Raw genomic sequence first — 27,684 nt, 5'->3', positions numbered from 1 at the left:
CCTTCCTGGGGACCAGACGTCTTTTCATCTTATGGCCACCCTCAAGTCTGGCTGAATGTCCAGCTCTGCGGACAGTGGCTTCTCCCAGGGCTCCCCTGGACTGCTGTGGTGCCCACAGGGGTAGTGACACGTCCCACCCTGAGGGTCTCTGAGACCGGGGGCGGACGCCTGACTCCAGCAGACACACCGTGACTCCCTGTGGGGCTTCTGGTGGCCTCCTGGGGGGCCAGTCTCACGGGCACATCCACGCGCCCTGCCTGGGGCTGGACGTCATGCACGCACTCACTCATTCGGCAAACATTGGCTGAGCCCCACCATGGCACAGCGCTGGACAGAGAGTGACCCTCTTGAGGGACTCGAGCCCGGCCGCGCAGCCGTGGTCACAGACAGCACCGCAGACACGTGAAGCAGACACTTGATGTCATCGTTTACTAAAGCACTTACACCCAAAACGATGGTGTTCCCTGTCCAGGGACCACCGTGGGCCTCCAGGGACCGAGGGCCTCACCCCCAGGGCCGGCCCCTACCCCAAATACAGGTGGTTCCCCCACCACGGGGACAGAGCAGGAGAGGATTCTGGGGGTCCAGGCAGCTGTGTGGTCAGCCCCGGTGCACTCCTCACCCCACCCACCCCATAGAGCCCCCAGAGAGACTCTCGTCCCCTCCACGAGGGTCCCTGTGCGAGCCAGGCAGGAGGAGGTGGGGGAAGAAGCGCAGAGCAGATCAGACTCGGGAGGGCCCTGGCGTGACCCTGAGCAGAACTGGGGTTCAGGGGCGGGGCACTGGAGGAAGGGCGCCTACGGGTGGGGAGGTTTGGGTGGTGGGTCCTCGGAGGGACAGTCAAGGTCCCTGCCCTGGGAGGGGGGTGTCACCCGATGGCCAGGTGTGGCAGCCCGTACAGGACCGAGTTGAGGACGATGGGCAGCCGCTCAGAGTCGCTGAGCTGTGGCCAGACGTACAGCAGCTTGTCCCTGGAGGCCCACGGAGGCTCACCTGAGGGGGAGTGGGACAGCGTGTGTGGACAGCCTCGTGGACAGCGCTCATGGGGTGCGCGGCTCCCTGGGGGCAGGGCACATGGTGGACAAGGGCGCTCCTGCCTCTGCCTCCAGACGCAGCCCCACACGGGGACGCTGCCACATGTCTACACCCACAGACGCTGAGGCCCACAGGCAGTGGCACACAGCCAGGGAGCGACCTTGCCAGGCCCGGGCCCGCCTGCCCCCTCTCCACACCACACCACTCCCAGCACTGTGGGCAGGCGGCCGGGAGATCCCACCAGCTCCAGGCCTCCTCCTGCCGCCAGCTGGCTGCCACTGCTGACCAGGGGGAGGGCTTGCGTGACAATCACGGTTTTGTCCCTTCCTTCCGACGCACATTCACGCAGAACAACAGAGCCCACGTGGGCGCCATGGCTTCCCCTTCCTCTGTCCCCAAAGCAACTCGTTGGCAGCTCCTCACACCCCTGGCTCTTCTAGCCGCCCTCCACCTTCACACACCAGCCAGCTCTCCACCCCCCCCCCCCCCCGCCCCGCTCCGCTCCCTCCCACATGCATTCAACAGCGTTTGCTGTTTTGAACCATGTTCTGGGCACTGGACCACGTCACTTCTAAATTTAAGCTCCTGCTGTGCGGTATATTTTGAAGGGTTCATGCTCCCGCCCCAGAGAGCAGGCCTGGGCTTCCAGAACTCGGGCGGCTTGAGCCCTTCTACCGCCCAGTGTGTTTTGCCCCGAGGATCGGTGCTGCCGGATCTCACGGGGGCTGTGCTTTCCGTCAGCACACGCTGAGCCGTGGAGGTGGCCCGGAAACACGGGCACCCCAGCCTGGCAGCACCGCTGGGACGCTGGCTGGCAGGTGGCCCTGCTCAGCCTGAGGAACGGCGGGGAGGAGGGACAGCTTCTGTTACCGTGGTTCCTCAGGTCACCAGCTCCCATCTTCTGAAGGAGACGGACTGCTCTCCCGATTGGCCTGCCAACTGTCAACAGATCTAGGAAGGAAACATCCCTCAGGCCGGCAGGCTTCCGGAGAGGCGCACAGGGCTGGGGACGGGCCCAGGACGCCCGCGCCCACTCACTTTCCCACAGGACGCTGGCCCGCAGTGCGTTGTCCTGCAGGAATGTCGGCCACTGGTTTGCCAGGATGCTCCTGACCCCCGCCAGACTCAGAAGGACGGCCGTCTTGATGGGCTCCTCCAAGGACAGCTGGGGCACGCTGCAGGGACCGAGCTCCAGTGGGACGGCCCGAGCCGACCCCAGTCCACAGCCCAAATAGCACCAAGTATTGGACTGACGGCTCTTCAAGTTCTTGAAAGAATCAAGAACACCCTCCCCCATCCCCCCACTCCCACATGAAATGTCATTTAACAAGACAAGGCATTCCGGAGTGCTGCCAGTCCCTCTGGACCACTCCCAACCTTGCGGTGGGGTCAGGAGGCAAAGCACCCATCATGAGACTCTCCGCCACCTTCGCAGCCCACACAGGCACTGTGCTGCATGTGATGTGGGGAGCTCTGAAGCCAGGGCGCCCTCCCAGCTGCCGGCCCTCTGTCCCCTGGCCCAGTCCCCGCAGGCCTTGGTCTGCTGCTGGAGCTCCCCTCCTTCCTCCCCTGCACCCCCCTCCAACCAGACTCCTCCAGGGAAGGGTCTGGGCAGATGGTAGAGTTGGCTCCCTCATGGGGCTCTGCCCATGGGACGCAGGGACACTCTGTCCCCGCACACTCCCTGGGGAGCACATCCGTTAGTCCTAGGCCCCCCAGGCACCCCCTATTCAGTGTGTGGGGGCCAGGCTGCTGGCTCAAGCCGGTGCAGGGGGGACAGCAGGTACCTCTTGTTCTCTGACTTCTCCATATGCCGCCGCATGCTCTCGTAGGACCGCGTCAGGCCCAGCAGGACCATCATCTGGCACTCTGCAGGACACAGGAGGGGCAGTCCAGCAGCTGCACGCCCAGGAGCGGGAGGCCAGTGCAGGCTGGTGGTGTCACCCAGGGCTTGGGAGAATCAGGCTCAGACTTGACATCCGTAGACCCCTTCCTGAGACCCAGTGGCTGCACAAGCACACGGGGACGTTAAGTGCTTCGGGAACCCCACAGCCTGCCCAGTCTTCTAGTGCAGTCGGCTCAGCTCCAAGCATGCCATGCCAACAGGCACCCCAGCCTGCCAGGGGTGGTCTCAGGCACGTGGCCCCCCGTGTGTCCACTGAAACAGCCACACTTGGCCACGGGCATGCTGAGAGCCCCATGTGCACAGAGTTGACTCCCTACTTCCTGCAGTGGCCTGGCTGAGGGCAGGTGTGGGGGGCTGTGCCCAGGGGCAGGCAGGCCCTCCAACTGCATGAGGGTAAGTAGCATAGGGCACCAGTGGTCACCCCACATGAGCCTGGTGAGCTTCAGAACTCCTCTGCCCTCATTCATCTGAGAAGGCCTTGTTTCTACCTCCCCTTGGGGCAAGGAATGCGCCAGGTGACAGGCTTCTAGGGTGGGGTGCGCTGTGGGGTGGCCTGTCTCCAGGGGGCTGGGAAGGAGACAGGTAGCAGGTGATGGTGTGGGGTGTTCAGGTGCCCTGACCACGGAACACACGTCCACGTCCTTGTTACGCTGTCGTCACTGGGCCATGTGCTTCCTGAGGGTCCCCGAAAGGCTCTCCTGCGACTGCGTGGTGTGGCCAGTCAGCCACTGCCTCAGGAGACGGTCACTCAAGGGCAAGACAGACGGCCCACTCAGAAGTCCTCAGGGGATAGCCAGAGGGCATACAAGGCCTAGAGTGCCCACATTTACACTAGGAGTGGTGGGGGGGCTGTGGTCAGTGTGTTCTGGAAATGCCCACCCTATCCTTCCTGGACTCTGCAGGCCCAGCCCTGGGGGGTGACCATCCCAGCTCCTGCCTCTGGCCGTGCCTGTCAGGTCTGGAACTCTGAACTGGGTCTCTGAGAAATGGAGGAGGGGGACAAGGGCAGGAGGGGGCTTCCCCCCACTGTGTTTCCAGAGTGCCCCGGCCCCCCAAACCCTTTCTCAGACAGACGATGACTGATGGAGACACAGGGCCTCGCTCTGTCCCTGTGTGGATCCATCTCACGCGCTGGGGTCCTGGCAGAGCGTCGGGCTTCTGGGGGCCCTGACGGGCTGTCTCACCTGGTAGGTTCATGGCAGCCAACCTTTCCACCAGTATGTGCGACAGGAAGCTCTCCATCCCATAGAAGAAGAAGCCGCTGCAGGTGCCCAGGAGATGCTCCCACTCGGCCTGGCTGCAAAGGGAATGCGGGTGGCCCGGTGGGCGGAGCCAGAGGCAGGCAGCGGGCGTCCCAGGGTGTCCCGGGGGTGCTGCAGCCCGGACCACATCTGTCCTGGGCCTTCGGGGCTGCGGCTGCAGGCTGGGCAAGCTCTCAGGACGGGTTTTGAAAGCAAAGCCTGTCCTGAGCTCTTCACTCCTGGTCCCACCCCTCTGCTAGGACTGGACTAACGTCCACTCTCCTGGTGCCCAGCGTCAGCCTCCATCCTGGGTTCTACCCACATGATTCTCCTGAGCATGGACCTCGGGTCCCTGGAATGAACTCTCATCTCACTGAGCAGTGGCTCTGGAAAATGCTAGAAGGACAATTCCCTGATGGCCAACCGCTTCCAGGTCTCTGAGAGAACCCACAGGAGAGTCCGCCCCCAGCAGGCTACACCACTCCAGCAGGCCCTGCTCACCGCCCACAGGCCCCGCCCACGTGCGGCCCTGCACTTCTCCAGCAGGCCCCTCCACACTGCTGCCCTTCCTCATCTCACAGGCCCCGCCCACTCACTCCCCGCTCCAGGGGGGGGGCCTTCTCTCCCGCAGCCCCACCCAGCGGGCCCCGCCCCTCTCCAGCAGGTTCTCCCCCCACAACCCCTTCTAGTCCCCAGAGCCAGGGGCACGCGCTGCACTGGACAGGCTGGGGGACCCCGGCAGAAGCACACTCCCGGGTGCCAGGTCCTCATCTGTAAATTGGGGATGAGGACAATGCCGCCCCCACTCAGGCACTATGAGGACCAAGGAGCCCGCTGTGTGATGAAGAAAGGCCAGACACCTGGAGGCTCTGGGGGTGGGGGCGGCAGGGGGGCTTGACAGGACAGAATGGGGGGGTCAGGGTTGGGGGGAGCCTGAGGGAAAGAGGGAGGAGAGAGGGAGAAGGGCGACTCGGAGCACAGCAGTCCCTCCCACCATGTCTGGAGCACCCCCCAGCTGGCTCGCACCACCCTGCTCACTGCAGGACGGTGTCCCCAGACACCCTGACACCAACCTGGGGAAGTGCTTATTTCCCAGATGTCCCACCCAGAGAGCAGTGAACGTGTCTTGGAATCTTTCCAAAATCTCCCGGGTGACGAAGACAGGAGTCAGCCTTTCTACAACACGAATTGAATGGTGAGGAAACACAGGAGTTTGTCTCACATGGGGAACAGTAAGGGAGACAGACCGCAGGCCGTCCCCTGCTGTGGCCCCTGTGTGGACATACAGGACGTGGTAGAGTCAACGTTTGCTGCGTGCGGACAGGTCAGGGCTCCTTCCCTCCTTTGTGAAGAGATTTTACACTTGATCTTAGCCGAAAGGCTGAGAAGCGATGGAAAGAGATTTTAAAAACCAATTTAGCAAAAGAAGAGCCCACAGGAATTAGACAGAGCTGCAGTGGGCGGCGGGAAGTCGTTTTGGGCTCTGAGAAGGGGGCAGCGTACCTCACTTCAGGGGTTCGCTTTTCCTACAACCATCGTCCTGACCTGGCTGTGATGGTCAAGGGCCACAGGACCGCACTCCACCCCCGCCCCCGCGGTCAGTGTAACGGGAGGCGGCAGAAGGCGGAGGCCGTGCACAGGAGGCGGGCTCGGAGGCCACAGCACTGAGCCCACGCTGCTCTGCGGCTGAGCCCAGAGGGTGGCATGTGGCGCGTGTGTGCACGTGTGTGCGCGTGGGAGGCACTCACCTATGCCCTGGGCCTCCTCGTAGGGGTCCACGACGACTAGGTCTGCGTTAAGGAGAAATCGCGCACGCACCTGCATGTCCCGGGCAGCGGGGCCGGTAAAGGATACACTTGAAGTTGTCGGCGTCGACTATGATGCAGTCCGGGGGGATGAGCCGGGGCGGGGCGTCCTGCACCACACACAAGCGTCGTTGGGGGCCGCTGGGGGGTCCTGCGTCCTGCAGGGGGGACCCAGGCTCCCCAGGCCCATCTGCCCACCTTCTGTCCCTTCTTCGCCGGACTCCTCTTCTTGCCTCTGCCCTCCTTCTTCACGGGCCCCTCGGCTGCAAATAAAAGGTGGTGTTTGGGGCCAGCGCGGCTGGCGGCCCACAGCCTTATGATGAACGCACTAAATGTCCCTGAACTGTTCACTTTAAAATGGTTAATTTTTTCACCTTAATAAAAAAAACAAAAAGTAGCGAGAACAACTGACTTCAAATTTTGTAAAGTTGAAAGAGCTATAGGTTCTAAATGTAAAGGATCGCAGGGCCAGGGAAGGCCTGAGCCAGGAGACCTCAAGCAAGGAACAGTCACCAGAAGCCCCGCTGCCTACCTGGCTGACTATTCACACAGCACGCTGGGCACCCACCAGTGTGCCCGCGGCGGCAGCCCAGTGACAGGGCCGGGCCCGGGGGGTTCCTCTGCTTCCGGCACAAGAGTTTACACTTCACTCTTCCAGTGGCTTGCAGATTCTTTTGGAAGGTCCAGAAATGATGACAGTTTACTTCCTCTCTTTCCGCCCTCATGCCTCTCATTTCTGCGCGTCTGCCGGCATCGCGCCTCCCGCAGAGAAGGGACCGGGGCTCCTGCTGTGTCTGGCCAGCGCGCTCCCTGGGGTGTCCCATCAAGAAGGCGGCTTGCTCTAGGTCTGGATGGAGCCTCAACCACGATGAGCTATGTTCACTGTCTCTGTGTGCTAGGGATTTCTATTACGAATGCACACATTTTGTCAAATGCTCTTTTCCTGCAGCAACTGAGATGCTTGTAAGTTTGCTTTCCTTTAATCTAATGATACTTGTAAATTTTTGAGGTCAGACTGGGTGATGCAAGTTCTATTTTTCTTTCTTGTGCTGTTCTTGGCAGTTTCGGTGGCAGGGGCTGACGGAAGGCTGGGACAGGTTGGCCCCTTTTCCCTCCTCTCAGGGAGATCTGTTAAGACTGACGTGAACGGTTTCTGGAAGGTCCGGTAGATCTCAAAGAAGTAAGTCTGTTCATCCCCTTTCCCTGCTGGTTCTGAGGCCATTTGGAGTCTTCCTTCTTGAGTCGTGAGCTGCCCTTCCCCAGGACGTGGTCCGCTTTGCTGAGGGGTTTGCACGTGCCGCCGTCAGGTCTCTCAGGCGCCTTCAGAGTCTGAGTGTCTTTTCATCCCTGACTTTGTGTATTTGTGCCCCATCCACTCTTTTTCTTGATCATTCTTGTCAGAAACCGTCTATTTAATGAGTTTTTTAAAATTTTTATTTCCGGGGCCCCTGGGTGGCTCAGTCGGTGAAGCGTCTGCCTTCGGCTCAGGTCATGATCGCAGGGTCCTGGAATCAAGCCCCGTCAGGCTCCCTGCTCAGCGGGAAGCCCGCTTCTCCCTCTGCCTCTGCCGCTCCCCCTGCTTGTGCTTTCTCCCTTTTTCTGTTACATGAATAAATAACATCTTTAAAAAATTTTGTTTTGTTTTCTATTTTGTTGATGTCTGCTCATGTGTTTATTGTACCCTTTCCTCTGCTTTCTTTGAGTTTTTCTTTCTTTTCCTTTTTTTGCTGTTCTTGCTCTAACTTCATAAATTCAATGCTTAGCTTTTACACTTCCAACATTTTCCTTTTCTGATACGAACGTCCAAAGCAGTGAGACCCTTCCAGACCCTGCTGCCGTAACACTCCACCGGCCGTGGGCTTGGACCTTCCTGCGATCCTTTCTCCTGAGCCCCAGGAAATATGCAGAAGTATATTTTTAAATTTCCAAATGAATGGAATTGAGGAGATCCACCCTTGGTGGTGGCTTCTGCCCTCATCATCCTGTGATGGCGCTAATGTGCGTCGCTCCGGGCGTTCGTGGGGAGGATGTCCCCAGTTGTTGTGCGGCTTCCGTGTCTGTCCACGGCGCAGCTCAGACTCTCTGCTTTTCCTCTGTTTGTCCGACCTGCCCGGACGTGGGGGCGTGCGCGGTCTACCATCGCGGGACGGGTCCCTCGGTCCTGTCCTGGGATTTGACTGCTCGTCGCTTCACATATTTTATCCTGCTGATGAACCGACCGTTATCACCGTGGAGTGACCCCAGCCCTGAGGGTGCTTGCGGTGGTCACGGCGGCTCCTCGTGGCAGCGGGTCACTCCGACAGCCTGCTGTCGAGCGCATGTCCCGCGGCTTTGGCGTGCCTCGTCATCCACGCTGTCGTGAAGTTGGCTGGTGTGGCCCATTTATTTATTTCTTTTTTGATTTATGATCCAGATGGACTAATTTCCACCACTTTGCCTTTTGATTTTTGTTTGTTCCACTTGTCCTGTCACTGGCTGCTGGCCGCTCGGGTGAGCTTTGTTTTTCTTCTTTCTTTTCCCTCTGTCGTCTGGAGCTCATACACCGATTCTCTGCCTTTGGTGGTTCTCCTTAAAGATTTACCGGGAGCGTCTCACCCGCAAACACGCCTGTGGCCGGAGCAGCTCACGGCTCTGACAGCGCCCTGCTCAGCTGGGCGGGCCCTGGGTCAGCGCTCAGGCGTGTGTCGAGAGGGACTGAACTCACCCTGCCGGCGCTGTTGTTCGAGTTCGGGTGTGTTTCCTGTCGCTGCTGTAACAGATCAGCGCACGTGGGGGCGTAAAACCGCACCAGGTAGTGTCACAGGCCTGAAGGTCAGGGTCGAAAGGGGTCCCATGGGCGGAAACCGAGGTGGGCAGGGCTCTTTCCTCCCGGGGCTCCGGGGAGAATCTGTGTCGGCCTCTTCCAGCCTCTGGCGGCCACTTCCGCGGCGGTGGCGCGGCCTCTTCCCGTGTCTCTGTCCCCCTCCTGCCTCCATCTTAGAGGCGCCTGGTGCGCCGTCGGGCCCCCCGCTCAGCCAGGACGCTCTCCCGTGTCAGCATGGTCACTGGGTCACACTCCTGGATGCCGGGAGCAGGGTGTGTAGCCTCCGGGCCGCTGCTCCTCCCTCCACCCCGGGGTGGCGCCACGCTGCCGCCATCGCCACGGCAACACTGGCCACGCAGAGCTGAGGGGAAAGAAGGACCCTCCCGTAAATGGTGTGCAGCCCGGGGTGGTCCAGCGGGGAAGAAACGTACCGCACCTCACACCGGGGGTCAGGAGGGGGGTCACCACGTGAAAGGCAGAAAAGAAAAACAGATGTATTTACGAGGTATCATGGGAGAATAGCTGCATGATTGTGAGGTAAGAAAACAAGTTTTAAAAAAGACCCCAAAGCACCAGCGGTTAAGAAAAAGATTGATACATTGGTCTGTATTACAATATTGTGTTCAAAAGGCACCATTTCGGCGTGTGAACGGACACGCCACAGAGTGGGAGGGGACATCTGTCATTCCTGTACATAATAAGACAATCCATATGCAAACCTCTGGAAACCCCACAAATCGAAAACAACAAAAACCAGGTAACCCGGCAAAACTTGGCCCTAGACTCGGACACGAGCGAGTCCATGGCGTGGTCAGCGGGGCGGGGGGGGGCGGCGTGTTCTCTGTCCTGTTATTTGAGGGGGTCTTAGATGCAGCGAGCTCGCCCACGAAGGGCCCTCCCTCCTCACTGGGGGCTGGCACCGTCTGCGGAGATGGGGCAAATACACCTGCTGTTCTTCTCCACCAGCCCCATCCGCTCTGTGTTCCACTTTCCCTCTTTTTCTGCCTTTTGCGCATTCTTGTGTATTTTGTGTTGTTTCCCTTCATCTTCTTCATTGGTGTGTGGGCTTTAGCACTCAGACTTTCTGCAGTAACGTAAGGATGTCACTCGTGACCTGCGCTGTCTCCATCGGGAAGTCGGGGTCACTCCTGGCCTCGATTCTGGGTGTTCCGTGGCTGCGGCTGAGATGATGTCAGGGTCCTCGTCACTCCAACCACCTTCCCTGGAGTCTCCTCTCTGATTCCTGTGTCTGGGGCTTATGGAAACTTCTGGACATGTGGGATTATGGTTTTCTTCAGATCTGGGGGTTGTGGGGGACACTGGTCATTATTAATTCCCATACTCCCCCTCCAAGGACTCTGATCCCAGGTCATCAGCTCCTCTAGGCTCGAGGCCGTCCTCCGTGGGGTTTGCCCTGTTCTTGGGGACCAGGTTCTGCACGGCCTGCCCTCCAGTGTCTGAAACCCACTGCTCCATCTGTTTTGGGTTTCCACTTGTTTCTGTTGGAAGGGCAAACCCGGTCCTTGTTACCTCCTCCAGCCTACAGGGGTTCGGAAGCTGGGCACATGGGTGTGAACAGCCCCCAGGACAGGACACGGTCAGCCCAAGTCGCCAGCTGCCCCCAGGCCTGTGTGCCGTCCACCCTCCCGGTCCCCTCCCTCACTGCCCCTCGCCACCTAGGGAATGAGTAAGCATGTCGTTGGTCATCACCCATCCCCGGTCTGTAGGGCAAGAACAATGTTTAATTTCTCCCTCGGGGGGCCTTTAGCACCTCACAGACACTGGGCACACAGCAGGTGTTCTGTGACTATCTTGGAGCGGATGAGGGCCTGGAATAAAGCGGGAACATCTGATAAGAAGCGTCTGACAGGAGTCCACGTCAGGCACTTAGACGGGCCCAGTGCGAAGGTCAGTATAAGCGTGGCCGAACGCACCTCTTACCTGTCTCCTCTTTGTGGAGACGATTACACAACATCTGCAGGGAGAATTCTCGGGACACGGAGGAGACCATCCCCTCCTCAAACACCGAGAGGCCTTCCAGCGGCAGCCCCAGAAGATGCTCGTCCACAATGAGGATGGTGTTGTCTGCAGCCTCGAGCTGAGCTGTGGGCAGGGACAGGAACTACGAAGGCAGCAGGAGACGCGCTTCCGCGGACAGGCAAGCCCCTGGGGTGGGCCGCTGGTCCGGGTCTGTCTGTCCTTGTGGAAGCCGTTGCACCGCACACATAGGAAAAAGTCTGAGCTGGGCTCAGTGTATGAGGAGTGGGGTCACAGGGTCGTCAGGTCCTCCACGGTTCGAGGACCTGCCCCCACATGGGCAGCCAGTGCCCGGGGCGGGTCTGGGAATGTCATGACTCCTTCTAACCACGGAGCCCGCTTTCGAAGGATGAAGATGTGTGCTGAAGGATTTGCACCCCTGCGATGTGGCAGCTTCTCCGGGTGACCATGGAGCGCTCGGAGGAGCTGTTGGACCTGCCTGGCTCGTGAGGAAACCTGCTCTTTGTGACAGGTGGAAAGGGGACGAAGGGCGAGGCCACCAGACACTTGAACTGAATTCACTATACGTACAAAGTAAAAACAAATTACTCAAAAGTGAGCAAAGGCCTTCATCTGGGGAGTTTTTAGGGCAGAATCTCAGTTCACAAAAGTGACCTCAGGTGGGCAAACTCTGGCCCCTCACCCTTACAGCGGGCCCCAGGCGGCCATAGGCACTGGCACGTGAGCTGGAGCGACCGCGTCTGGGGCGCGGTGCTGGCCGGAGAGCACTGCCAGGTGCTTTTGGAAATCAAAGCACCCTTGGATAGAGCAGCCCTGCTTTCCCTTCATCAACCAATGAAAATGACTCTGAGAAAAAGCGATTTATACCGTCGCAGGTGCCGGCTGAGAGGCTGAACCCTCATGGACGTGCCACAGCCCTGGCCAGGAGCGGGGCGTGGATGATGGTGCTGGCACCTTTCACACGTGTGGAGACACATCAAGTGAGAAACCAGAGGGGCTGTCCTGGCGACGCAGAGGTGACCAGGAAGCCACTGGAGCTCGGGCACTGGCGCCCTCTCCCCAGCACGCTCACCTTCCTTCAGGACATCAGATCACTGAGGCAGAAGCACGTCTGCCCCTCAGGTCATCTGGGGCGCGCGCACTCAGGATGCAGATGGGCAACCTCACACATTGTTACTGCCGTCAGCACACACACGCGGGCGGCCGGCTTTCCGAGGAAGGGCGAGCATGCTGGGGTCGCTGGTGCTGTCGGCAGCGTTGCGCAGAGCCCCCACCCGGGGCGCTGGTGTGGGGCTGTGCACACAGCCTTCTGGGGACCTTCCCACGTCTCTGGGAGGCCCTCTGGGGAGGCCTGTTCTCGACCCACCTAGGCTCTCCCAGAGCAGCGGGTGAACCCCAGCCCAAGTTCTCCAGCAGAAACTCCCGTCAGGCCCCACTCACCATGGGGCAGGGACACTTTCCTTTCCTTGTCTTTGCCTTTTGATTTCCCAGAATCTGCGACAGCCGCGGGAATCTGTGTTCTGGAAGTCAAAGGCACGTCGTCAGGTTTTCAGAAATACAGGAACATCACGCACCAAGAGTGGGAGTGAGTGTCATGAGGCTCCACGACTCCCTCTCCCTGTACTGGAGGCCGAGGAAAACTGGACACACAGGGGCAGACGGGACTCGAGTTCATCTCCGACCTACTGGCAAATCTCAGCAGTACCGCCTGCCCAAGCCCTCTGCCTTTTTCCCCACCGAGCCTAAGTCACAGGGGCTCAGGACCGGGCCGCGCTCGCCACTCCCATCCTGCCTCAGCAGCAGAGGGGAACAGCGTGGCCGGGACGCGTCCCCAGAGGTTTTCAGCAGCATTAGGGCTTCTTCCCCGCGACGACGGTCCTGAGCTGGGCACCGTGGATGTGGATTCAGCACGCGAAGCTCATCCCTTTCACGGTATCAGAGACTCCGACTTGCACGTGGAAACAGCACCCCCCACCCCACAGCCAGCTCTTTCTGGGATCAGGAGGCAGCAGAGCTGGCCTGCAGGCTGAGCCCCCACCCTGTCCACCCTGGCTCCCCGGAGTCCTATTCCTGACTGCTCCCAGCATTTTGGGGCACTCCTAGGGACGGAGAGATGGTGACCCTCCCCTCTGCCCCGAGGAGAGTGCCAGCTTTGGGCTTGAAACCCACGCCCGCTGGGGCTCGGAGATGTAACCAGCCCCTCCCTCGCGCTCCGCGGCCTCAGCCCTCGGACGCTGGGAGCCATCAGCCCATGGCAGGTACCTGGCCTCAGGGCTGCTGAGCACTGGAAACAGTGGCTGCAGAAACTCCTCCATGGATGCCAGGACATCACTGAATTTCTGCAGAGAGTGTCCTTCCCTTTCAAGGTACGCACTTTCCAATTCCTGTCTCAACCCAAACATCAGCTCGTGATCAGAAGCATCTAAGGGGGGGGACTCATTAAATCCCAACCCGGTTAGAGCAAAGAGTGGGAAGGACCCTGTACGGCCCTCAAACCTGCCCTTCCCAAAAAAAGCCTGGTGGCCAGGGGCCCAGTCAGCTGCACAGCAGGGCTCCATGCACCCGCCTGCCCCAGGACCAGGGCCCGTCAGATCCCCCTGCGGACAGTGCCCCTTGCCTTGTCCGCCTGCCCACTCCTCCGAGAGGCCACCCTGGCACCCCCAGCCCCACCAGTTTCCCTGCTGGCATCAGGGAGGTGGCCGTACCAGACTAGCTCAGGGATTCAGAAAGGAACTGCCTACCCTGTGTGTCCTGGGTGTCCAGCAGTGCCTGGGGTCCGGATGGCCAGTGCCACTCACCTAGCCCTCCCTGCCTCACCTTGCTGCCGCTTGGCCAGGGTCCTGGTCCCCAGCACTGCAGCAGCAGCAGCCTTGGACGCTGGGCTCAGGGTCCTCACCTCGCCTGAGCTTGGGGCCGGGCCCTCTTTGTTCACCTCGGCCTGGGTCAGCTCCCGGAACTGCTGAGCACTGGCCAACAGGCAGGAGAAGGTGTCTGGATCCACAGCCACCCGTGCCACCTTGCAGGAGCCTGTGGAGACCGACACCCCTGCTGTGTGTGCCCACCCCCCGGCTTTGCAGACCACGCTCTGGGGCTGAGGACAGACAGAGTGGAGGTGTGCATGAACACTGGGAGTGGGTCTGCGTGAGCAAACTGCAGGCACGTGAGAAGATGGTCCTGGCTCCAGACACAGCTTGCTGTGGCACTCTTGATGGCTGTGAGCAGTGGGGACACAGATGGATGTCTCTGTCCCACAGCCTTCCTTCGCTCTAAATGAAATGCTAAGTGGAATTTTATGCCTGAGATGTAAGGAAGAAAGTGGGAATATAGTGTTTTTTGAGAAAAGAAATTCTGAAGGGGGAGTGGGGGCAGCTGGTCCTCTCTGTGGACTGGAAGTCCAGGAAACACACAACCCTGCCTCCTTCCCCATCTCTTACAGACTCAACGACCCCCACGCGGCATGCACCCCCACCCGGCAAGCACACAAGCCGCCAAGCCCCACAAGTGTGCATTGTGGCCCCTCGCAAGTGTGCCCCCTGTGCTGAGGATGAGGCCTAATAAACACCTCTTGCAGAACTCACCTCCCACTTGGAAAACCTTCCCTTTGGCCGCGGAGATGGACTTGGGTCTCTCATAGGCAGCACAGTACAGATGGGCCCTGCTGGCAGGACACAGGGCAGGGTCAAAGCCCAGCTCGTGGGGTCCCAGAGGAGCCCCAGAGATGCCGATTCGGTGAACCACGTACACCCCGGCAGGAGCCCCCTCCCCATGAATGCCTTGGCCAAGTCAAGACCCAGAATGGAAACAGGCCCATCTGGGCACAGTCAGTGAGCTGTTCACACCAGGCGAGGGTTCTGTTCCACGGCAAGGATGGCCTTCAGCAGACGCACAGGCCCCGTGCCATGGACAGCAGGCAGATCGGGGTCCCCAGTAGTACCAGCGTGGCTTTTCCCGGGGGGATGCTGCCCTACCCCATCTCGGCTGGGAGCCTTTGCCAGCCGGTGTCTGTCCAGCCATGGCCTTGGGTCCACCCCTAACATGCCCTCCATCACGGCATCCCTCGAGCCGTGTTCACCCCGCACCGCAAGACTTCTTAAGAGGGTGGGGAACGGCCCAGAGCAGGAATAGGAAGGCCTTACCGGTCCTGCGAGTGCTGCAGGATGAGGATCCGAAAGGTAGGCGGGATTTCATTCAGGAGGTTAAAATGCTGCTCAGTGACCCTGAGATTTTGCCAAGCCTGTGCGTGATAAACAGGAATCAACCATGCACGATGTAGGGTGCAGGCCCAGGCGTTGTGGGGGGCCTCAGGGTGGGGGCGCGACCCCTACAGGACTCACGGCTGCCACAGGGGGGAAGAGGGCACACGCGGACTCCACCGGGACCCGCCGAGCTTCCACTTGCCCGACAGGAGCGAGCCCGAGAGCCCAGCAGGCAACACACGGAAGATCCTCCAGCACCCTAGTGTCTTCCCTCCGTCCTCCGCCCGGCACCCTGGGCGCCCCAGGTGTGCACACGGGCGCGCCCCGCCGGCCCCGCCGTGCTCCCCGATGAGCCCCAGGGGCCCGCAAGCACATCGCCCCACTTGCTGATGAAACCAGCTTCGTGTCCACAAGCGCCGACGGGCCTGCACTGGCGTCCAGGGGTGCGGGTGGAGCAGACAGAAGACAGTCGGTCGTACGCGGGCCGCACCCACCTGCTCGCAGGCGCGGAGTCCTGCGCCACCTGAGTGTGCCCCCGGCCTGCGTCCCCTCCGGGCAGCCCCCGCTTGGCCGAAGCTGCTGGACCGGCCTCCTCGGGGCGCGTTTTCCCTGGGGCCGGGAGCTTCCGGAGAGGCCCTTCCATCGGGGCGGCCCCGCTCCTGCTGCCGCACCTGCCCCACTGTAGCCGTTGGGGGGTCTAGCAGTAACGGAATGCAGGTTTAATTTTTGCATCTCCCTGGGAACTAGTGAAGCTGGGTGCCGTTAAAAATGTTTACGGACCATTTGGGCATCTCTTGTGACATTCCAGTCTTAGAGTTTTTCTTCTGTGGGAGCGTCTGTCTTTTTCTTATTGAGGGGACACAAAATGCGAGCTCCGAGGGTCTCCTCCGGGACTGGTTCTGTTGAGTTTTTTTTTTAAACTCCAGTATAGTTAACACAGTGTAGTCGTTTCAGGCGTACAACATAGCGAGTCAACACTTGCACACGTTACCCGAGCGCAGCACAAGTGCATACCTTCATCCCCGTCACCTATCTCCCCTTCCCCACCCACCTCCCCCGGTGACCATCGGCGCGTTCTCTGGAGTGCAATTGCTGGGTCGTAGGGTGGCTCTATTTTCAACTTTTTGAGGAACCTCCACACTGTTGTCTGCAGTGGCTGCCCCAGTTTACATTCCCACCAACAGTGTAAGACGGTTCCCCTTTCTCCGCATCCTTGACAGTTGGGCCTGGGATTTTTCTTTGTGGGGATGTTTTTAATAAAAGACTCAATTTCTTTAACAGATAATAAATTATTCAGATTTTCTATTCTGTCAACTTTGGTAAGTTGTATTTTTGAGAAATTTCTCTATTCCATCCAGATTGTCAAACTTCATTAGAGTATGGTTGTACAGAATATTCCCCTATCAGCTTTTTGAAGTTTGAAGGATCTCCATGATGTCTTCTTATTACTGATAGTGGAATTTTGGGTTTTCTTTCTTTCTTTTTTTTCATTTTCGGGTCTTCCTAAATGTTCATCAATTTTATTAGTCTTCTCTTTGGAACCTTCTATGCTGTTGGTTTCCTCTACTGTTTTAATTCCATTGTGTGTGTTGTATTTCTTTCTCGTTACCTTCTAGTTTTCTTAGAGGTGTTTTTATTCTAGCTTCTAGAGGTCTAAACCTAAATTACTGTTTTTAAGATTTTCTCCATGTATTCAAGGCTATATTTTCCCTCTAAGCCCTCCTGTAGACAAGTCTCATAGGTTTCGATATGTGGTATTTTCATTCTCTAAGTCAATTTAAAATATTTTCTAAATTTCATTGTGATTTCTCCTTTGACTAATTCCTGATGATAAGTATATTGTTTAATTTCAAATTTATTGTATCTTTCAGTTATTGGTTTCTAATTTAATTGCATTGTGGCTGGACAACAAAGGGAATGTTTTCACTTGGTTGGAGAGTCTTGAGGCTATGGCCCGGCACCGGTCCATTCTGGCCCACGCTCCCTGCACACTTGGAAAGAAGAGAACCCAATCATAGTTGGAATTGTGCTCTGTGAATGTCAGCCTGGCCACAGCTGCACAGACCTTCTGCACGCGAACAGCTTTCCTATACAGCCCTACATGCTTACCAATCTATCGTCTGGGCTTCCACCAGCCGCCGGGCCGGCAGTGGGTCTCCCACTGGATGCAGGCCTGTCCAGGGCTCCTTTTATTCCTGTCACTTCTGTTTCATGAATTTGAAGCTACATCATTGTACATACAGACCGAGGATGCCGATTCCCTGTTGACTGATCCCCGGGCCACCTGGCTTTCATCAGATGAGTATCTTCATGACTTAGATACTATTTCTCATCTTTTCCATCCAACATTTCTGTGTGCTTATATGTGAAGCAGGTCTCTTTTAAGAGGCATATGATTGGATTTTGTTTTTCTTTTCAGCCAATGTGACAATCTTAGTCTTTGACTTGTAGGGTTTGGTCCATTTACATTTATTGTAAATATATATATATATGAGTTTCCAACTACCATTGCCCTGCTTTTTTCCTCCTGGGACCATATGTTTTTATATTCTTTCCCCCTACTCTTTTTGTCTGTCTTTGGGATAATAAAATACTCTTATTTGATTTTTTTCTTTTTATTAACTTAGTACACAGTATTTTAGTGGTTACTCTAGGGACCATGACATTTGCCTTTAGCTTGTTATAATCTAATAAAAATGTAATTTTACCCTTCCCTAGTAGTGACAGAACCTCTGCATTGTAAACTCTGTCTAATCCTTCCTGCTTTTTGCATTGTCTTTCATTTTACTTCTGCAAAATAAGCTAAACTCCACAAGATGTTAAAATTACTGTTTTACACACTTGAAATGTATTTCCTTGTACCTAAATGTTTGCCTTTGTAGTATTCTTGGTTCTCCCACGCATTCTGCCATTTCCTCCTAGCTTCTTGTGCCGCAGGCTACCTGGTGGCCCACTCCCTCAGTTTCTGTGCATCCAAACGTTTCTCTGTGCTGCCACAGTGGGCAGCGGTCTCCTGGCCTGCTCGCAGGCACCCGTGGCTCCTCACTGACTGCCCTCAGGTTTCCTGTCCTGGGTAGCAGCGGCTTGGTGCTCGTGGATGCACTGCAACTTTCTTGTGTTTCTCCTGCATGGGGATGCCGGCGCTCCTGAGTCTGTGGACCGTAAGCCATCATGTTGTGTCACTATTGCCTCAGCTCCATGTCACGCTCTCCTGGCCTTTGGAGACAGGTTCCACATGCACTCGGCCTTCTGAGAGTCTCTCCCAGAGCGCTCATCCCTGTTTCCCTCTCCAGCCAGGGTATCTTGTGCTAGTCCACATTCCCTGTGCCATGCTAATGCTCTCTGAGGAGACCTCATGCAGCATCTTGCTGGAGCCAGTGACCTCGAGGCCACAACCTTCCAGGATGGTCCTTATTTCCCAGGTGCCATGAGAACCACAAGGAATTTCACCACCATCCACGAGTTTTCAGGCAAACTCCCCACAGCCCAGGATGCAGCTGCAGTCCCCAGGCAGGTCATCACAAGCCTGCTGAGCGTCCCAGCGGGTCAGCACTGATGCAGGGGCAGTCGGGGACAGGTCGCTGCGGACATCTTCCCCTCTCAGGAGCTGTAGCTCAGCCTGCTCTCCTGTCCACAGCAGAGGCTTTACGGACAGCAGTTTCTGCTGATCACCAGGCTCCTGCTGTGGCTGCTGTGGTGGCCTGGCTGTGGTCTGTGCCCCCACCAAGTGCAGCCGAACCCCGAGTCTGACTGCTCTGTGCACCTGACCGAATCAGTGCAGGTCTTCCACAAGAATCCTTGAAACAGCAGGAGGAGGAGGAGCCGTCACAGCACCTACGATGGAGTTGGCCGCCACAGACCCGTCCTGCCACGGACCTGTCCCACACTGGACCAAGCCCCTGCACCCCCCACATCCAGCCCCATCCTCAGCACCATGCACACATCAATGTATTTGGTCCCTCAAGTCTCCTCTGAGGTCAGTGCTGGGTTACGCCCACCCCAGCCTCAGTGGGACACACATGGATGTGTCCTCCAAGCGTGGGTGTCTGGGCTGTGCTGCTTCTCTCGGTGGACTGGCCTGGTTGTCCTTGCACCTGTGATGGGCTGTACTGCTCTTCAGGAGAAGGGGAAGCTTTCCAGCACTGGCTCTCAGCTGGGGGTGATTCTGGGGACCTCTGTTGTTGTCGCAGCTGGGGTGGGGCGGCCAGCATCTGGTGAGCACCCCACGGGGCACAGGACACCCCACCACAAATGACAACCTGGCCCCCAGTGTCACAGGGAGAAAAGAAACTCTGGATGAAGGGCTGAGGTTGGACCCACACAGGTGTGCGCAGAGCAGCAGGGGAGGAAGAGGAGTGGGATCGGTCAGAGTGCTCCAGGCTGTTGTCCCGATGCCTTGCATTTCATCAAGTCCTGTTTCCTTAAACACCCCAGTTCACATCTGCTCGTCCAAGCAGAAGAGGACGTGCTAGTGTCTGCAGTGTTCTATTGCGGGCTGAAAGAAGTGTGCCCCCCTCAAGAAGACCCTCAGGGGCCCTGTCCCCTCCCGACCTGCTGTAGGCCTGGGCACTTACAGTCACCAGGAGGCCCTGGGGGAGGCGGAGGTCAGAGAGGGCCAGTGGTGCCCCGGAACCACACAGCTATGGAGAGGCTGCACCGGTGAGTGCTGCCGTCAGGCTGGCAACAGAGTGGTACCGCAGGGCTGAGTGGCCAGGGCAGGTGCAGACGGCTCGCTCACCTTGGAAATGACAGCCAGCCTCTGTTCCACGCTCGCGAACAAGCTGGTGGACATCCTCCCCTTCTGCTTCAGCTGGTGCTCGAGCTGCAGCAGGGCCGCCAGCTGCGAGCTGCTGGTGTTGGCTGTGGCCGTGAACAGGACATCCCGCATCATCTCTGAAGCCAAGCAGCTCTGAAACAGACAAGGGATGGGGCCAAGAGACCTGAGCCCTGCCTGCCCGGGGCCAGTGGGTGCCCAAGTGGGAGAGTAGCTAGGGGCTGCTCAGCCTCTTCTGGCACCAGCTTCTTGGGATGCGTCTCCTGCCACCAGCAGTCACCAGGCCCTTCACCACTGTGCCCCCAGCACCTGCCCACTCTTTTGCTCTGAGCCCCAAGAGCATAAGGCTTGGTGGACCGTAAGATGTCAGTAATAGGGGCTGGGGCTCAGGAGAACCTCAGGAAGATGGGACAGCCTTCCCTACTTCTTCTGGTGACCGGAAGCTCCCTCTTCCAGCCGAGCACTGCTCTCTCAAGGCAGAGACCCCCGACGTAGCCTGGCTGGCCAGCCTACCAGCAGGAGGGAGTGCCGGGTGCTCAGGGAACTCCCCCTTCCAAGGTGGCCAAGAAGGGACTTGAGGAAGAGGCACACAGCAGAGCCATACCTGAGACAGCGCCAGGAACTGGCAGGTGGCTGCGGGGTCCAGGGTGCCGGTGCACTCCACCATGTCCAGGCTGGCCGCAGCAGCAATGTCCAGGAGGCCGCTGCCCAGGGCGACCTGCACACACTGCAGCAGCACCTCGGAGGCCTGGGCCAGGTACCGCTGGGCCAGCACCAGCCTCCTCTGCGGGGCGCAACGCTTGGGCTCAGGTCGGGTCTGTGGGCAGGGCACCACGGGGCAGGTGGGAGTGGCTGTACCTGCTGATCCGAGCCCTTCCTGCCGTGCTCCTCAGCGGCAGACCTCGAGGCCCACAAGTCTTCGTAGGGATCCTTGCCGGCCCTGTCCTCTGGGACGGTCTGCAGATGCGTGAGGCTGCTCAGCTCAGCGATGGCCTACGGAGGAGCCACCTCCGCTCAGCCGGCCTCCAGCCCACTGCCCGGCCCGGCGTGCCTGTCGCGCTTGGGGCATCTCTGTGAGACCCCTGGGAGAGGCATGCTGTAGGCGGCAGTCAGGCCTCTCACCGACTGGACTGACCTGCGGGGCCTTGGCCCAGGAGGCCTGGCAGCTGGCAGGTGCGGCCTGTGTGGTGAAGCAGCTCTAGAGAAGCAAGCCTGAGTGTCCCCGGTCTCAGAACAATCAAATTCTATGCTTACTTTCTTCAACCTTCAAAATCACCTTCCCCAGGCATCACCACCAGTCCGACTGGGCAGCCAGGACTGAGTACGTCAGGTGCCCTCCTGCCCCCGGGGACCTGGGCCTGCCTGACTGCAGGGCCAGCCACCCTGATGAGGTCCTTGGGGGTGCCAGGGGACTCTGCCGGGGGGAGGCAGCAGGTACAGGGGGAGGCCCTGGGTCTGTGGGATCACGACAGGGAGCAGCAAGCGGAAGGCCGGCTGGGCAACGGGGCTGGGGAACAGGGGTAGGGCAGCGTGGGCACACTTCTTGGAAGCTACCTGTGTATGTTTCCCCGACGACCCCTCTGAGAGGGAGCATCGTTAGTGCTGTTCCATAGACGAGGACCCCAACCCCAAGGGGAGGGGATTGCCAAGGCTACATCTCTGGTCGACATCCACCTGACTCAGAGCCACCTTGCAGGTGCTCAACAAACACAGACTGAGTGAGGGGCTAAAATTCCATCATTTCCCCCAAATGTGAGTCCAGTCCTAGGTCCTGGGATCCAGACAGACAATGCATCAGGACTGGCAATCACACAGGGGTACGGAGCCCAGGTGCTCGGGGCTGGGGGTTCTTCCTAAAAGAGCAGAGTCTGTGGGGATGCGCCTGACTTTGCTTTGGGCAGGTGCCTTCCAGATGGAGGCAGTGGCATCCACAGAGGATTTTGGACGGTGGCCGGCAGCTGCTACAGTGCCAGTGGCTGTCCCCAGCACTCCCTGCGAGGGGTGCGGTGCTCCCCCTGGGACCACCAGGCCTACTGGGCAGCCTTGCCAGGGGCTCGAGAGAAGGGAGCAAGCCTGAGTGCATGACGCCAGGCAGTGTGGGTGGCGGAAGGGAGTAGGTGGCTTGGGGTCTCCTGCTGCTTGTGAGGGGGGTTTCTGCACCCGGCACTCAGGCAGACCCCAGACCCCCTGGAGGAGAGGTGCTGAGGTGCAGGCGGGACACCCCCATTTGGGGCTGGGGCTTCCTGACCTCGGACCACCTATGTGCTCGCTTTCCCTCCTCTCCGGAGTCTGTCCCCAGAAGTTTGTGTTTCTCTTCCACCCACTGGTTGCACCAGACAGACTACTTCTTGCTTTTTTCCTCCCTTTCTGAGGCCACACAAGCCTTCTTAATCAGGGACAATTCGAGGTCTGTTTCATATGCCCGTTCTTACCGAGATTAGGCTAGCTTTAAATAGCCGCTTTTGTTTTTACGCATGGCCGAGGGGCTTGCGGGGAAGCACATACCGAGAGGCCCTCCTCCCAGTAGTAGGTGGGGTGCACGGGGTCTGCGTGCACGGCCAGCAGGCGGAGGGCCTTCCCCGCGAGGCCCAGGACCTGAGCACGGATGTCCACGCAGCCGGCGCACAGTGAATGCATGGTCCCGAGCTGCGCCAGCGCAGTGTGGGCCAGGGTCCGCTTCAGCGTGAACCATTTCTGTAGGAACACAAACGGCCTCGTGGTTACTTGCACCCCGCCCTGGGACATGCCAGAGGCCCACCCTTGAACACCCCCTGGATCTCCCCCCACCACTCCATCCTGTCCCCGAGTTCCCTGGTCTAACGCCCCCAGGAGTGGCGACATCCAAGCTGAGAAATGCACCCTCGGGCGTTGGGGGAGGGTCTCCAGGGCTTAGGTGTTGGGAGTGTCACTAAAATCTACTTATATAACCTTAATTTGGGACTCACTGACAAATAGAAAAGCTCGTATAGCTAGCTAGTTCACTGTTAGAGCTATCTTTGATATATTCATGGTTACATCAAGTTAATTTGATTCATAGTACATGAAATCAAAGAAAATGTCTGAAATGGCAGGATGTTTCTTTCAGATACTTTGCAAACTCCACTTTTTTTTTTTTTAACAAAATCAATTCACCTTTGTAGAGCTCTTTAATACGCTGCCGTAGTTAGTTGAAGCAAATGCATACCCCAGTAGGAGCCTGCCGTGCACCTGGGAACATCCCCCAGGAGACCCCCCAAGGCCGTCAGACTGGGGGCCCTGGGAGCCGCTGGGGCTGGGAACACCCTCGCGGTCAGAGGGCTCGGCCCCGCGCCTTCTCCTGGTGAGTCCTGCCGTCCCAGGACAGCACCCGCACACCAGACCACGAGCACGGGGCCCACTGCGTCCCGGGGCGGTTACCAGGCCAACGGAGGTGTAGTCGCTCAAGCTGTGCAGGTAGTCGGCCAGCAGCTTGTCCCTGGAGCCCCGCTCTTGCCGCCTGGCCTGGGCCTCCGCCCACACGAGCTGCAGTGTGTCCAGAGACGCTTGGACCAGCCTGAGCCGCAGGCGCGCCAGCTTCCTCATCAGAGGCGTGTTGATGTTCTGCACCTGGGCGTGCCACACACACCGTGGGAGTGCCGCCCTCACAACAACGCACGTAGCCCCTCCCCCAAATCCTCGCGCCCCTTTCTCACCGGTCCCTCCCTCCCGGGCAGCCCGGGGCCACCCTCCAGCACCACAAGCTGGTTTGCAGGTGCCAGGGTTTGTCCCAGGGGAGTCACACAGCGTCTGCTCTCTCTGGCCGATTCCACTCGCGTGATAACTCAGACCCATCCACGTTGCTGCGTGCACTCACACCTTTCCACTGACGAGGAGCACGGGTTGTACAGGTGGGCGCCAGCACGTGCACCCCTCACACCCGGGGCTACTGCAAATACAACGGCCGGCTCCTATGGGGGCCCGTGTTTAACTGCACCCCCGCCCCCCGCAGCAGCGATGAGAGTTTGGTCCCTCCGTGTCCTTGCTAACATTTGCTACGTTTGGTCTTTTAAATTATAGCCATTTTAATTGCTGTGGTGGTTTCCCTGACCCGCTGGTGAGTGCATCATCCCCTCATGTAATTACTTACCATCCACATATTTTCTTTGGAGAAACGTCTGCTCAACTCTTTGCCCACTTTTTATGGGGTTGTTTCTTTTGTTATTATTAAGTTTTAAGAGGGTTTTATATTCTGGATACAAGACCTTGTCAGTCATACGGTTTGCAAATATTTTCTCCCAGTCTGTACCTTGTCTTTTCATCCCCTGAATAGTGTCTTTTGAAGAGCAAGCTCCAATTTGTCCGTTTTTCATTCTCACATGGATCATGCTTTTGTTGCCATATGTGAGGAATCTTTGCTGAACCCAAGGTCCCAAAGGTGCTTTCCTCTAGAAGCCTTACAGTTTCAGCTCCTACTTCCAGGTCTATAGTCCACCTGGGGTTGGACCCTACGTCTGGTGTGAGGTATGAACTGAAGTCTGTCGTTTGGGTGTGGATTTCCAGCTGCCCCAGCACCACTGTTGTATAGGGTAGACTTTCTTCACTGAATTCCCTTTGCTCTTTTGTTGAAAAGCAATCTTCTGTCGTCTTTGTGTCTGTTTCTGGATTCTGTTATGTTCCATTTTCTGCTTATCTTACATTTACACTAAAACCACACTGCTTTGATTCCTGTCACTTGATAATAAGTCTTAGGTAGTGTTAGATCTTCAACTCAGTTTTTCTTTTTTAAAGTTGTGTTTGCTATGTTACATCTTTTGCAGTTTCAAAGGAATTTTAAAATGTTTTTTTTCAATTTTTATAAAAAGCCTGCAGCTTCTTGGTCAGGATTGAAGAAAATTTTTGAGGTCTTAGTAGTATCAAGTCTTCTGGTCCATGAACATGGTATATCTCTCCATCTACTTAGGTCTTCTTCAGTTTCTCTCAGTGATGTTTTCTAGTTCTCAGGGGTAAGTTTTCACTTTTTTGTCCAATTTCATTTTTATGCTGCCAAATGGTTTTGTTTTTGCATTTTTAATACCTGATCAATTGTTGCGAGTATATAGAAATATAAAATTAGTATTTGCATATTGTTCGTGTCCTGAAGCCTTACTGTCCTATTACATTTATTATTGTTTTTGTAGATTGCGTGAGATTCTTTCTTCTTTCTTCTTTTTCTTTTCTTTTTTTTTTTTTTGAGAGAGAGCTTGAGCATGCAAGCAGGTGGGGGAGGGGCAGTGGGAGAGGGAGAGAGAATCTTAAGTAGGCTCTTCACCCAGTGTGGAGACCAACGCGGGGCTTGATCTCGCAACCCTGAGATCATGACCTGAGCTGAAATCAAGAGTTGGACACTCGACTGACTGAGGCACCCAGGTGCTCCTGTGTGAGATTTTCTGTACAGATGATCATGCCATCTGTAAGCAAAGACAGTCTTACTTCTTTCTTTCTAGACTGGGCATTCTGTATGAAGGTGGAGCGAGGGCACACCGCCGTCTTAGTGCTCTTCTTTCCCACTAAGTGTGACATGGGCCCTAGTGTTTTCACAGACGCAGTCTATCAGCTCAAGGAGTTTCCTTCTAGTAATAGTTTGTTAAGAGTCTTTCTTTCTTTCTTTCTTTCTTTCTTTCTTTCTTTCTTTCTTCTTTCTTTTTTTTCAATCAGGAATGAGTATTGGGTTTTGTAACTGAGGTGATCATATGGTTTTTTAATTTTTAAAAAAATATGGTGAGCCAAATTGATTGATTTTTGAATGTTAAACAATCCCAGGATAACCCCAACTTGGCATTGATGTGTTATCCTTTTCACATATTATTGGATTTAATTGGCTAAAATTTTGTTTAGAACTTCTGCATCTGTGTTCATGAATAATAATGACCTGTAGTGTTTGTTTTGCTATCAGGGTCAAACTAGCCCTACGGAGTGGGCATGTGTTCCCTTCTCCTCAATTTTCTACAAGACTTTGTGTTGAATTGGTGTTATGCTGTCCTTAAATGTTTGGTGGGACTCACCAGTAAAGCCGTCTGGGTCTGGTGTTTTCTTTGTGGAGAGACTGTTAACTACAAATTCTACATCTTTAACAGAGGGAGGGCTATTCAGGTGATCTATTTCTTTTTGAGGTTGTTTGTGTCTTTCAAGGAATTGTTCTATGTCATCATAAAGCTGCTCAGAATATTCCCTTATTATCCTTTTAGTATGTATAGGGTCAGTGGCAATGTTACATCTCTTATTTCAGATCCTGATCGTTTATGTCCTCGCTCTTTCTCCTGATCAGTCTGGACGGAAGTGTGTGGACTTATTTATCTCAAGTAACAACTTGTGGTTTTGTTGATTTTACCCTTTATTTTTAGGTTTCCGATTTCACTGATTTCTGCTCTGATCTTCACTTTCCTTTCTTCTGCTTGTTTGGAGTTTGTTTTTCTTCTACTTTCTAACCATGAAGGCTAACATCATTAGTTTGGGACCTTTTTTCTTTTGTCATACAGTTATTTAGTGCCACAAATCTCCCCCTAAGCATTGCAATTAGAGACATCTTAAAAATTCTGACATGTGTTTTTTTCCCCTTTCAGTTCAGAAATACTTTCCCTTTTGATTTGTTCTCTGGCTCATAGTTATTTTGATGGATGTTATTTACTTTCCAAATATTTGGGTATTTCACCCATAGCTTTCTGTCTTTTTTTTTTAATTGAGGTAAAATTCACATGACATAAAATAACCATTTTAAAGTGTACAATTCAGTGGTTCTTAGTGCGTTCACAGCCTTGTGCAGCATCACCCCATCTACTTCCAAAGTGTTTCGTCATTCCAAAAGGGAACCCCCTCTCCACTCAACGGCCCTGTCCTATGCCCCTCCCTGCCCCTCCCCTACCACCACTAATCAGCTCTCTGTCTCTATGGACTTAACTATGCTATCTTTTATGTTGCTTTTTGATTTCTACTGTAATTGCATTGAGGTCTTGGTACATACTGTGGTCAGTAGTAACTTTTAACACCCTTGTCTTTGCATTCTGATACCTGTGCCAGTTCTTGGTTGGTCTTGATGGATTGTTCTGTATGTTATGAGTATGTTTTCTCTGCTTTTTGGCATGGTAATTTTGCATGCAACTTTTGATTGGGATTTCGGCATGGTAATTTTTCATTGGTTGCCAGACACCATGCATTCCTTTTTTGGCAGATGGACACTTGTGCTCCTGGTTTTGCCTTTGTTCTGGGGCCACCAGACACTGTGGTCCTCTCAGGTCTTCTACGAGTTTTCAGGCAGATCCAGGGCAGGGTTCATCCAGGGCAGATTATACCTGACAGAGACAAGACCTTCTGTCCGCTCTGCGCAGCACCCTGGGGTCACAAGGTTGTCTGGTCTGGCTGTTGGGAGCAGGTGCTACTCTGAGCCTGAGGGGGGGCCTAACACCTTCCTGACCCCCTTGGGCCCCCTGCTTCTGCAGTGAGTGTGGATGGGGTGGGGCCACCTCTGCTCACAGATGAAGGTGCCCATGTGGACATCTAGTGTGCTGAAAATCTGTTTCACATTTTTGTCCACTTCTTGGTTATTTCGGAAAGGAGGGCAAATCGCGTTGCTGCTGCTGAACCTCAGCCAAACCGGAAGCAGGCCGCCTGCTTAGGGCAGGTGCAGGCCCGTCTGTGTGTGCCGAGGGGTGCTCTGGGCGCCAGGGAGGGACCCAGGACACAGACTCACCTCCTGCAGGGACAGCAAGCCCCGCACACTGAGGAACAGCTCCTCTGTCTCAGCCACAGCTCTCTGGACCAAGTCATACGCCTCCAAGCGATATGCGGTTTTTTGCTCTTCATCTTTCTCATTTTGGGCACATAATCTTTATAAGATGGAAGAGTGGAACTTAGAACAAACTTTGAAGCATTATACCATCGGTATTAACAAAATGCACAGTACATAATTTTTAAATAATTATACTGCATTTCTAT

At 56.2% G+C, this 27,684-nt stretch overlaps 1 protein-coding gene across 3 annotated transcripts in view; it reads right to left on the bottom strand.

The window, feature by feature from the left end:
- Positions 1–410: 410 nt before the first annotated feature.
- The window catches only part of CFAP46 (cilia and flagella associated protein 46), an 88,718-nt gene continuing 61,444 nt past the window's right edge, over positions 411–27,684 (bottom strand). Inside the window, exons 40-60 of one of the 3 annotated variants that reach the window (XM_045809411.2) lie at positions 27,440–27,575; positions 23,155–23,343; positions 22,264–22,452; positions 20,617–20,751; positions 20,363–20,542; positions 19,723–19,893; positions 14,925–15,022; positions 14,367–14,446; positions 13,685–13,815; positions 13,051–13,172; positions 12,229–12,308; positions 10,732–10,893; positions 6,186–6,250; positions 6,037–6,097; positions 5,931–5,966; positions 5,256–5,358; positions 4,126–4,238; positions 2,823–2,904; positions 2,074–2,210; positions 1,906–1,986; positions 411–993 (exon numbers count right to left, since the gene is read on the bottom strand). In XM_045809411.2, coding sequence (XP_045665367.2) covers positions 869–993; positions 1,906–1,986; positions 2,074–2,210; positions 2,823–2,904; positions 4,126–4,238; positions 5,256–5,358; positions 5,931–5,966; positions 6,037–6,097; positions 6,186–6,250; positions 10,732–10,893; positions 12,229–12,308; positions 13,051–13,172; positions 13,685–13,815; positions 14,367–14,446; positions 14,925–15,022; positions 19,723–19,893; positions 20,363–20,542; positions 20,617–20,751; positions 22,264–22,452; positions 23,155–23,343; positions 27,440–27,575 — 2,476 coding nt within the window. In that variant the 3' untranslated portion in view covers positions 411–868. The remainder of the gene's footprint in view (positions 994–1,905; positions 1,987–2,073; positions 2,211–2,822; positions 2,905–4,125; positions 4,239–5,255; positions 5,359–5,930; positions 5,967–6,036; positions 6,098–6,185; positions 6,251–10,731; positions 10,894–12,228; positions 12,309–13,050; positions 13,173–13,684; positions 13,816–14,366; positions 14,447–14,924; positions 15,023–19,722; positions 19,894–20,362; positions 20,543–20,616; positions 20,752–22,263; positions 22,453–23,154; positions 23,344–27,439; positions 27,576–27,684) is intronic. The other 2 variants (XM_045809413.2, XM_045809421.2) reach the window with 2 other exon arrangements.

The sequence above is a fragment of the Ursus americanus genome, chromosome 6, assembly GCF_024610735.1.
Source record: "Ursus americanus isolate L20-20 chromosome 6, mUrsAme1.1.p, whole genome shotgun sequence".
Classification (NCBI taxonomy): Eukaryota; Metazoa; Chordata; class Mammalia; order Carnivora; family Ursidae; genus Ursus; species Ursus americanus.
This window is presented reverse-complemented; position numbering and strand designations above follow the sequence as displayed.